The sequence below is a fragment of the Varanus komodoensis genome, unplaced genomic scaffold, assembly GCF_004798865.1.
Source record: "Varanus komodoensis strain SLA01 unplaced genomic scaffold, ASM479886v1 scaffold1, whole genome shotgun sequence".
NCBI classification, from domain to species: Eukaryota; Metazoa; Chordata; class Lepidosauria; order Squamata; family Varanidae; genus Varanus; species Varanus komodoensis.
In genome coordinates, this window is record NW_025335268.1 from 82,674,564 (window position 1) to 82,687,033 (window position 12,470).

The window sequence follows — 12,470 nt, forward strand, 5'->3', positions numbered from 1 at the left end:
GTAGATCTTTGATAAGGTGAATGGGACTTACTTGCCCATGAAAGATGAAGGTGATGTACAAATCAATAGGTATATTTTCATAGGTAAAATTATGCAATCATTGACACATAGCTAGGCCGGAGAAAAACCCTCTTTTCTACAAATCATCACATGTGCATCCTTAAAGCATAGCAGACACTAACCAGGCACCATTCCAGAGAAAGCTAGTTGACAGACAGTAGCAGCTCAAACAGAGGGCAGTTCAAACCAATCCACCCATCCCCCATCTCTTCTATCATCCTTTGAAGCATCTTCTTTAGTATGAAGCGGGAAAGATCATGTCATTGCAACTTTTTATTTCTGAAGCCTATTGGAAAGTGTTAACTGTGCTACATGTAACCCTTTAATGATCAATATATAAAAGGGCCAGCTGAGGACTGCTCATGTGTGCCATTTGAAATGATTAGTTGGCAGCCCGTTATTCTCAAAAATAAACCTTTTAATTGTGCATTTTATTGTGCACATTTTGGGCATGTGCACACCAGAACGTGGACGGTTTGGTCAACAAAGGAACCCTAAAGTACTTGCATTACTACAGGAACAGTATATTGTTGCTGGGCAAATGTATTCCAGCCCCTCCTCCACCTGGCCACAGGTGCTGAAAGACTGCAGCTGAGTTGAGGGCTTGCAAGTGCCACCGGTGCTCCTGCCAATACAAGATGCCAGTGCTACCTCCCCTTAAGCCCCAGCACCTCACTTATTCCCATCCCGCAGCCATTGGCTGCCTCCTCCGCTCCCCACCTTGGGTTTGCTTCTTCCCAGCCAGATCTGCCCTTTCCATCGCCTCCAGGCTTTTAAAGCCGGATTCGCTCATGCCAGAGCAGGCATCTCCACATCCCGTCTGTAAGTGGCAGGCAGAGGACAGGAGAGACACACCTGGCCTCGGATAGAGACTTCTAGGAGTTGGTCCCATCCCACCTGGTAGACCAAGAGGTCCACCAGGAGGCCGCCACACGCGCCCACCTCCGCCACCAACTGCCAGGGTCCATCGCCGGGTGAGACTGACTGCGCAGGAGGCAGAAAGAGCTTCTTGCGCACCGTTAAGGCAGAACCGAAACGCCCCGCGCCGAGGAGGAGGAGGAGGAGGCGGCGGCGGCGGCGGAGGCGGGAGAGGCAGCCGTAACAATAGCGGTCTCCATGGCAGCAAGGTATTGATGCTTGCGCGCGCCTCTCTTCCCCAGCGCGCCGCGTCGTGAGAGGTGCTTGCAGAGGGAGCAGGAGGCGGAGCGGAAGTTTGTCCCCCCGCAAGGCGATACCGGCTCGCAGCACGGTGCCTTCAGCGAGGCTTGCACGTGCTGGGTTCGTCGAGCTGTGGAGCGCACCGCTGCCTAGGATCAGGCAGTTTCACGTTGTTCTGGCATCAGTGGTCATCGATCATCAGCGGGTAAGAGCAAAAAAGTATGGACAGAGACCCAAAGGTCTCAGGGAGGATCTATCCAACCGGAGGCTCTAATGAAGCAAGCAATGGCTGTAGCAGTGACAACTCAGACTCTGACACTCAACAGCTTTTAGAGAGCTTGTCCCAAGGACAAAGGGCATCCTGCAGCTGTACAGGCAGCCACCCTCTCAGCAGTCAGCACAGGAGACGGGGACAGTTTCCATGCCCAGCCAAGAGAAGTATCATCAGGCTCATCTGTAACATGATGGTGCTGATCGCAATAATGCCATTTTGCCTTCTCAAAAAGCTCTACTGCAATTTAGTAAGTAGGAGCTTTGCTGGGAAAATGGTGTTTTGGGTGACCCTGTTCACATTGCTTTTTGGAGTTATCTATGTTAGACTGTTTGATGGAGAGATGTTTCAGCTTGATGAATGGAGAGAATGCTCCATTTGTGATCTCATTCTGGGTGAAACCAAGGATCTGAGGTCCCTAATGAAAGCTAATCGCATTTTGGAAAGAAAGGTGCTTCAGCTTACAGTTGTGAAGGAAGAGATGATGGAAGAGTTGAACAAGCTGCAGTCACAACTTCATGGTCTTCAACTGGGACTAAAGGCAATCAGCTATCAAGCTGTCGGTGAAGCATTAGAAGGGTACACCAGCAAAGGCATAACAAGATGGAGTGCTGAAAAGATAATAAACCAGTTACTTAAAAAGCTGGATGAAGATGATGTTCAAATGCCCGATTACGCCCTCCAATCAGCAGGTGCCAGCATTGTTCATTCCAGAACGACCAGGAGCTACCGCCATGATGGAGGAAATTATTTCTGGATGTCATTCCTTGTATTTCCTTTTGTGAAGTCTCCAGACATAATTCTTCAGCCTAAGACCCAGCCTGGAGAGTGCTGGGCTTTCCCTGGACATCAAGGTGAAACCATTGTCAAGCTAGCCATGGAAGTGATTCCAAGAGCTGTTACAATACAACATATATCTAAAAAAGTTTCCCCCACGGGAGAGATCTCCAGTGCTCCCAAAGATTTTTCTATTTTTGGACTAAAAGAGGAAGATGAGGAGCAGGGAAATTTCTTGGGCCAATATGCTTATGATGCTGATGGAGATTTAATTCAAACATTCCAACTGAAGAATGAATTTTCTGAATATATGAGCCACGTGCAACTGAAAGTGCTGAGCAACTGGGGCCACCCAAACTACACTTGCATTTACCGCTTCAGGGTACATGGTGATCAATAGGTCCTTTGCGGATGAAGCCTGCTGGGGTAGGAAAAAAGTCACGACAACACAACACCAAAACTGGTGTGAATTGGCTGTGCATCTGCCTCAATAATTCTGTACATAGCTGTCCTTTTAACTTGCTATATGTATTATTTTAAATGGCCTCTATGTTGTTGTTTTTATATGACATTTATTGTTTTTAAGAAGTGTGTTCTGATTACTGTTGTAAGCCACCTACAGATCCTTGTTGGGATAATTGGTGGCATACAAGTGCAAAAGTAAATTAATAAAACCTATCACCACCCTTCTGGTGTTGTCAACATCCCTTAGTGCCATAGGCACAAACTGCGTATGGAAGACCTACATTGTATCTACTATGCTTTTGGTTCTCAACAAAAACATTAGACCTTTCACAGAGAGGTTTGTAAAAACCCAGTGCAAAGACAGCCACTGAGTCAATGACTCCATTTAAACAATGTAGTGTGAGCGCCAAGACTAAATACTAGCCAATGGCTGGGATATATTGCCAATTCTATGCAGAACTCACCAGATTCCACTCCAGTGGAACAACCCAAACCAGGAAGCTTATTCCAGTATGAATACAAAGTCTTCATTAATAGCTTCAGTTGTGAGCATCATGAATCTTTCTCTAGTACTCCTGTGGTATTCTTGGAACCACCTTTACGCTGTTGCACCTAAGCCAAACCCAGATAATCAATCCAGATGGATGCTATGTTGAGCACGTTTCTCTCTGCCCCTCTTTTCTTTTCCATTGATCAGAATTAAAGTTTATAAAATACACTCTTTTGTTGACTGTAACAAGTCTTGCTTTGTCAGAGGCCATTTTCAACCAGAGCTGTTACTGGATTGCATAAATCAAAGTAATGATACCTCTGATCTGTGGGAGTGGCATGAACCACAGTGATTCCAAACCAAAATGACTCCCTCCTCCCTTCCTTTTCCTAGCCTCTTGGCTCAATCCTCAGGGTGGTTCATGTCGTTTGTGGGCCAAATAGCAGGAACATCTGAAGTTACATAAATGGTCCACCCATCTGGCCTGACACTCTCCTCCCTCCACCCTTCATCACTGTCTCCCCTGATGCCAAAGTTGGTTTGGTTCTCACTTGCTGCCTAAGTAATCTCACTCGTTAGCCTTGACTTCATAGTCGCCTGCCAAATCCTGCTCCCCTTCTAGCTCATTTATCTCACATTCCAAATGTGAACTATCTGGCTGTGAATGCTGTATTGTGAGACGGATGGGCCCCATCTCCAAGGATAACATGGCTGATGGTATTAAAAGCAACCAACAGAGCCAGAAAAAACCAAAGGGGTTGCACTCCCTACCCACATCTATTCCCTGGCATAAATCATCAACCAGAGTGACTAAAGTTATTTCCATCCCATAACCATGTTGGAAAACAGACTGGAATTTATCCAAATATCTCGTATCATCCTGGACTTGAGAAGCTACCATGTTCTCTTAAACCATAGGAGATGGAGTTGGTTTCTTCAGTAGGGACATCAGAACTGCTTTTTTAAAATTTAAAATAATGTTATTATTTACATTTTCCATTAACATGAAACACCTCTGAGGTCCAAACACCCAGCCCAGTTCTGGCTAACTTTACAAGCCATTGATAGGATTCACATGACACAACAAAGCCACACTACAAAGAAAACTGCTGTTTGACATCGTCATGTTCATGTAGTCATGAAAAACAGGGGCTCTTGGCCCATGAGGAGCCACCACCAGTAGGAGTGCAGGGGCCCTGCTTTTTGTCATTCCAATGAGCACTGTGATGGCAAGCAGGAGCGCCCTCCTGCCAGTCCAGCCAGTGAAAATGTAGCTAGCCTGAGTGAGGATGCTGCTGGTGAGTGGGGAGGGATCATATTGCATTGACCTCCTCCTGAAGGCGCAAAGCATGGCTCATTCCATGCTTCTGAGGCTGCCTGCCTCTTTTGGTGCCTGGAGTGCTGAGTCTCTTGATACCAGCAGAGTGGGCTTGCAAGCACATTGTCTTAGCATCAGCAAAGACAACCGCCTTACATGCCACCTTTCCAAACCCTGGTAGGACTGATGTTGCTGCTCATTGCAGAGAAGAGTTACCAAGCAACCCCTTTCCTGCCAGAATCAGGCTGCAGGTGATGAGCCACACTCTATGCAGTATTTGGCAGCTGAACACAGCAAGCTGCCTGGAACCATCTCCTCTTTCCTGGTGGCCTGTATGCTGCCATCTGCTTCACCCGGATGAGTCCGATGACGTTGCAGGCCTTGCCCTCATCCAGAGCCATCTTCCCAGAGCAGCAGCCACATGCCACTCTTCCCTAGAAGCTCTGCAGGGTTTGGTACTTCACCTGGGCTTGGTGCATCATATGGGTTCAAAAAAGAGAGTGAGCCCAGAGATAGCAATAAAGCCCTATATCAAGCCAAGTGCAGTTTTTAGTACTGGTTTATTAAATATTTATATTCTATTGTGTATATATTATTTATATTTCTATATTTTTTGTGTACTGCCACCATTCTGCTGTCCTGAGACTTTTGCATAGGATGTGATAGAAGCGCCCCAAATATATACATGCATGCATACATGCATACATCCAGGCTGCCACAAACAGGAAGGTCAAGATATCTTCTCACTGCACCAGAGTGTAGGACATGGAATAATCAGTTCAAGCTGCAACAACCCAGATTCAGGCTAGGTATCAGGAAAAGTTTCCTCACTGTCAGAGCAATATGACAGTAGAACCAACTGCCTAGAAAGGCTGTGGGCTCTCCCACACTAGAAACATTCAAAAAGAAACTGGACAGCCATCTGAGTGGAATGCTCTCGTAAACTGGTATCCTGCAACAGCCGGGGGTTGGACCTAATGACCTTCATGGCCCCTTCCAATTCTATTATGCTATGAGTTTATGATTCTATAAGCAACCCCATGGGCAGTTTGCACAATGCACTAAGGCATTGTGGTTGTGTGAACCTAGTCATTTTCTTCACATTACACTACCTAAACAATGCAAACCACCAGCAGTTTATCAGAAGCTTTAAAAAAGGAGAACCTTTGGTGGCAACATTATTTTTCCATTTTAGGAGCTCTTTGAAAACCACTGTGCATAATTGTTTTGACAAATTACTCCAATGGTATTTAGGAATCCTTGTGGTTTAACAAGTTTTCATGCATCTATTCTTCTAGGTGAAAAATGTAAACATTTCCAGTTAAGTGTCACCTTAAAGAAACAAGCAACTTGGTTCCTTATTCTCAGGTTAATGAAAAAGTGGAAGTTCCTGGTTAAAATCTTTTGCTTCAAAAGATGACACCATGACTGAACCATGTCATCTGAACCCAAATCATTTCCCTCAGAGTGGCCTGATAACCTATTGTTTGCTCTAGGGGTCATTCAATATGCAATGGTTTGAGGTTTCATCTGAATCTGGGAGAGCAATTTCATCATAGATTGCTAGGATCAGTTAGCAAGCTGCTCAGCAAGACTAGCAAAAACTCCTGCCACTTTTCAGAATCTCACTGCTCACTGTTGCAAATGACACCTCCTCCACGTATGCCCAACTGGCACTTTGGAACTGTCTCACCATCATTTTTCAACACCTCAAAACTGTGCTCAAACGTTTGTTTCATCACCATCATCATTACCACCACAATCACATACTTGTGAAGAACTGAGAAAAGAAGATGGCGCAAAAGGTCAGTCCTTAAAAATAATAATAACCCAATTGTGCATTTTTGATGCTCCAAAGTTATTGTTAAAAAGCAATAGTGATCAGACTGCGGGGAGGGGGGGAAAGGCAAGACTGATTTTGCCATAAAAGATACTTGAAAGCCAGCTGAAGCACCAAGGAGGGGGGAGAGGGGAATAAGCCACAGGTAACCCAATTGTGCGACACATTATGAACAACCCATACCGCATAGCTTATTTTCTGGGTGGCTTAGCATGTCATGAAATTTACTTGGGTTTTGTTGTCATTGTTACAAGCCGTCAAGTCATCTCCAACAAATGGTGACCCTATGTATGAATGCCTTCCAAAACGTCCTGTGCTTGTCAGGTATGGAATTGGTCCGTCTCATAGTCATATGTCCTTCCTCTTCTTCTGCCTTTGACTTTCCCTAGCATGATTGTGTTGTCCATTGAGTTTTGCCTTCTTATGATGTGCTGAAGTACAACAGTCTCATTTGCATCATTGCTCTATCATTTTTGCTTCTAGGTTGTTTTTAACAGAATCAAAAGGAAGTTTGTCTATAACTGACTCTCATGATTCCTGGGATAATTTTCTTAGTAAACATGTTCTTTTCTGGCACTGATTCATGCTCACCAAATTGTTCCACACTTGAGACCTTTCAGATCAAGGAACATCCTGTTCACAGAAAAGAGCAGAATATTAAGTGTAGTAAAAACATAATGGTTTGGGATATTTTAATTATGGGACAATCTTACTATGTAAACTGTTATGAGATTTTGTTGTTGTTGCAAAGCAATGAAATATGACATATGAAGGAATGACAGATTCTTAAGGAACCAGGGAAAGCATAAAACTGCATCTCCTACCAGAATAGATTTTAAAGAATATCCTTCTTCATTAAAGCTTTATATATATATATATATATGAGTAAACACATAATCAAAAATATGTTTACAAAATTTAGAGCCTAGTCTTTAAAGTAAGAGTTTCATTGTTCATAGAGGTTTAAAATTTAGAGTTTTATTCTTTATATTGTTGATTAGTGTTTTTAATCTGGGTATCTGTTATGTTTTAATATCTAATTGGTTTAATTTTATTTCAACTTTTTATATTCTGAATGTCTTAACTGTATGGATTTTAATATTATAACCTGCTTTGAGTCCCAATCACTGGGAATAGGTGGAATAAATAATAATATCAGTCTCTTCATGCTTTCGTTGGTGATGATGAATTATATTTATCTAGCACCCAATAGCCTAAACTCTCTGGGTAGTTTAATTTTTTAAAATAATTATTAAAAATAATGAGTTCCCTTGACCATTTTATATAGAAATGTGGGATAATATATGTTAATGAATAAATGCTACTGTAAATTTGAAGTTTCCTGCTTGTTTAGTTGATTGAAGTATATGGCACTGCATAGGGTTTAGGGTCAAATCCAATTTAACAGGAGTGGTTGTCGGTCACATTGGTCATGGTTAAAAAATCACACGGATCCCTGCCTAGAAGAGTTCCAATGTGGCGTAGTGGTTAGAGTGTTAGACTGGGACTCAGAAGATCTAGGTTCTAGTCCACATTCATTCATGAAGCCCACTGGGTGCCTTTGGGCAGGTCACTGACTCTCAGCCTAACCTCCATCACAGGATTCATGGAGGATTAAATTGTTGTGAGGATTAAATAGGAGGAGAGGGATTATGTTAGTCACCTTGGGTTCCCTGCAGAAAAAAAGACAAGCTATTACTACAATAAATAGATGAATATAGATTCAGATTTTCCCCTTTTCATACAAAAATATCGCAGAATTTTCAACAGCACTTTACACAGCAGCACAATGGGTTGTTAAGAAAGTTTTATGTCTTGCATCATTACAACTCCTGAACATCCCTGAAGGAGCAGACCTTTTCAGGGATAACTTATACTGAAATCCACCTGGGTAAAGGTGGAAAGCTAACAACTTACTGTGAGCTTAATTGTGATGTAGTTCTTAAGTAGACTATGTATTCAAGCTGTGATCCTACATGCATTCATTTGGAACTGAAATCAATCATTGTGTGCATGTGTTTAGGATCAATACATCAACGTGAGGATGATTGTTCAATTGTTTCACTCTTCTTCAGACTTTGAGAATAATTATTCAGCACTGCATGCATCCCAGACTGTTAGCTATGCAAATCCCAGACCACATTAAAATAGTCTTTTGAGCAATATCAACATGAACTTGGTCCCTAAGATTATTCTGTTGCTTATCAACAGCCAAATTTTCATAGCAGATGTGACCATTATTTAAGACCACTCCAATTTGCCAAATTGTGCATTTGGCAGAAACCAGCCCTTGGGATTGATGCAATGGAAACATATTTCTGAAGCAGAGATATATTGTATGGCTTATAAGGATTCTTTCTTTTGCTTTCCTTCTGACTTGCTTCAGTTTCTTCAATGCACCGTCCAGTATAGATACAAGAATGGAACAATCTGCAGTTGTTAATGAGGAAAATGAATGTGTATTAGTAAAATGTATATATTTATGTATGGTTATATGAAAACTGCTATGTTGCTGTTAAGATATGCAGTCATTTTGTCTCTGACTTATGTCAACCATATGAAGGAACACTCTCCAGAATGCCCTGTCCTTGGCAACCCTGCTCAGTTGTGTAAACTCAAGGCTGTGACTTCCTTTATAGAATCAATGCATCTCATACTTGGTCTTCCTTGTCTTCTTCCACTACTGACTTTCACCAACACCATTGTTTTCTGTTGTGAGCCTTGCTTTCTAATGATGTACCCAAAACACAATGGTCTCAGTTTTATCACTTGTGCTTCCAGAAAACTATTAAATAGAGCTGATAATAAATATCAGCTTTGGCAAGGATACTAACCAATTTAAATAATAGGTGGGAAAGAATGTATTATTGGTAGCTAGCTAAATTTGTGCATTCAGACCATTTTTCCCTGGATACCATAAGAAGTCAGTACAAGGACTTTCCATTGTCCATCTTTTGTAAATGTAAATTTAGGACCCCAAGCCTGAAAACACACAGAATAGATTTTTATTCAAAACAATAAAACAGGTCTATTTAAAATGGATAGAACTAGATTAGAATCTGAGGCAAAGTTATGTGCTCTTAAATCATATTGAAACCAATAGCCTAGCTCTCGGGTAGACTAGAGTAAGGTTATTTAACTTCTTGAAGTGAAAAACTAGAGTAGCAGACCAAAAAGAATAAGGGTGCTCAAGGGTTTTCAGCAGTTGCATCGGCAGTTAGGTAGGACAAGGTATGTCTGAAGGAGTGCTGTGAATAACAGACTTTACAGGCAGTTTTCATTAGAAACGTGGCATTGCTATAGAAAACATCATTTCCTGGACCCTAAAGCTGAACCACACCAAAAAGTTATATTAACTGGTTATCCTACCAGAGTTTGTAATTAGGACATTCATTAATATAAATGTGGCTCTTTGTAACGGTCACATTTGTAGCAATCCTGGATCAATGGATTATGAATTTACTGTTAACTTCTGAATTGATTGAAAGCAGATGCAGATTTCCACTCCTGCCGCTTACACACACACACACACACACACACACAAACTTATTTATTTAAAGTTGTCCTACCACCTAGACCCAAATAAAATTTACTCAAAGCTGTCCCAGTAGCTGCCTTCCTCATCACCATTAACCACACCACTCCTCAGGCAGGCTGGCCATATGAAAAGATCCCATCAGAAAGGTGACACATGATACGGTGAGTCAGGCTGTCATGCCGCAATGGGCATCATCTACCTCTTCCAAGATGAAACTGGATACTAAGCCTGTGCAAAAATTCATACACAGAAACCAAGGTTTCATTTGACAGGGGAAGAAAATACGTTCCCCTCCCCCCCGCCCCGAGTAAATAATGAATTCAGTTGTGCCAAATTCACCTATCACTAATATTAACCAGCATAAGCTTGTGTACATAATGAAAACATGGAAGTGCTTCCACACTGAATGCATTAGTAAGGGATTAGAAGAATGTGCTTTCTGGTGGACAAATAACAAGGAGATCTAATCACTTGGGAATATGCTATGTGTTTATATTCAAAGTTCTGCACATGGTAGCAGAGATAATGCTTGATATTTACTCTAGCTAACATTCCTTTGCTTTTTCTTTCTTCTGTTTGGGTCCAGGAGTTAACTTCCATATCATGCCATGTGTACACCTACTGTGCATGAATGCCTTCATTTGGTTGCAATCTCATGGCAGTCAATTAACAAGAGTTTTAAAGTATCTGTTTGGTTGATTCAGGGATAACTCATGGGCCTAATCCAAAGCAGACTGAAATGTGGATCTCAATAGGACTCTTTTAAGATCTTTTATCTTTTACTGCAGGAGTGGGCAACCTTTGGGGGCCGACACATTTGCTGACATAACACTGACCTGGGCATCACCACAAAATGGCTGGCATAGAAAGTGTGGCTAGCCAAAAAGGACATATAGCATGCCCAAAAGGTTACTCACACCCATACCTGGAAACACTTCCCCCATTTTTTTTCTCTTATTCTGGATCACCAGAATAAGTGTAGCTACACACACAGCTACCCTCATTCATCATCCACAGAATCCCTTGATCCTTCTCTTTGAGATTTGTCCTACGCACTGTACATGGAATCAGGGATTGCAATCTTAAGCATGCGTACTAGCTTAGATGTGCACTTCATTGAACACAGTGGGATTTACTTTGAGACGAAAATGGATAGGCTTCCACTGTGAATTTGCTTATTTTTTTCTTTCCACTTTGTCCCGTTTCTCTTTTGAATTCCCTTATTAAATCATAAGCCATTATTCTAAGCAGTGAACCACACTGAAGGGATAGGAAGAATGGTGGTAGATAAGTGTTGTCAGTATGCCAGCCAAATTTACCTCACAAAAGTTGTTATGAGGATAGCACCCTCAGTGATGGTAGTTCCCAAAGTCAGAGACACCTAATCATCCAGGCTGGGAGAAGCAGAGGATGTGATCTTTGCTCGCCCATCATCCTGCCTGCACCTTTCACTAGATGAGCCCCCAGTGGGGGCTCTTTAGAGTGGAAGGGAAGGGGACTGGAGGAGGCTCAGGATAAATTATATCTGGGTCCTACTGGTTCTCTCAATCTTTTCCCTCTTCCTCCAAGGTTGTGTCGCTGAACTTAGAGGCCAGCCAGTTTAGTTCTTCCCACGGGAGCTGCAAGAGGGCAGGGGAGGAAGGCTGGACTCCCTCTTCTGCAGTTGGAGCACTGTCTCCAATGTGGGAATGGGGAACCAAATCAGTCCGATGGCCCCTGGAATGACTGAGGATTTATGGGAATCCTGTCTAAAAGAAGGACAACATAAAAAATATAAACAATATTGGCAGTGTGGGAGAGGAACAAATCTGTGACTAAGCTCTGGTGAATTCTGGCACAAATTAATCCTGTGGTCTTGAAAGTATTTATTAGAGAGTAAATAGCATTGAACAAACACAGAATTTCCCTCATATATGGATTCCTGCTGCGTACTCTTCAAAATAAATTGATAGCAACAAGAGGAAGTTTATGACTGTGAGCTGAATAGTCAGGAATCTCACATGCTGTAAATCTATTGCAAAGGCTTAAGGATGTGTCATTTAATTTCAAAATTGTCCTACTCAAAGAACAGGTGCAATCCAGCCAGCGAGAAAGAGAAGGATGTATTCTGTGCAGTTGAACTCCATGAGGCTTGACTCTGACTCCCTGTATAGGCACTTGGACACCTGAAAGTACTTTAAAAAGTCATTTAAAAAAAGTACTTCATAAAAAAGTCATTTAACGATCCTCCTGACTGCTTAATTTTCCTCAGAATTTCCCTTACAACGAATACAAAGAGGTGATTAAGCTTCGTTACACCCTGACTTGTCTCATTGGGTCAGTCCAAGATTTTGCTTTGTGTAGTCCAATTTCTCAAGTCCTGTTTTTCATTAAGCAAAGAATTTCATCTTTTGTATCAACCTACTGGCTTGTTCAAGAATTCACACAAACTGTTACTTCTTTGTCTGTAGGGCGACCGTGTGTCCTCTTTTACAAAACACAGTCCTCAGCAAAAGACTCTCAGAAGACTATTCTCTGTCTGAAGGTATCTTCTTTCTGAAGGGCTATATTTTT

The 12,470-nt window shown here is 42.2% G+C and overlaps 1 protein-coding gene across 1 annotated transcript; it reads left to right on the plus strand.

The window, feature by feature from the left end:
- The first annotated feature begins 1,439 nt into the window (after positions 1–1,439).
- Positions 1,440–2,666, plus strand: LOC123023868 (SUN domain-containing protein 3-like). Its single transcript, XM_044430989.1, has one exon. It carries the CDS (start codon positions 1,440–1,442, stop codon positions 2,664–2,666), a length of 1,227 nt encoding a protein of 408 aa, XP_044286924.1.
- The last annotated feature ends 9,804 nt before the right edge of the window (positions 2,667–12,470 follow it).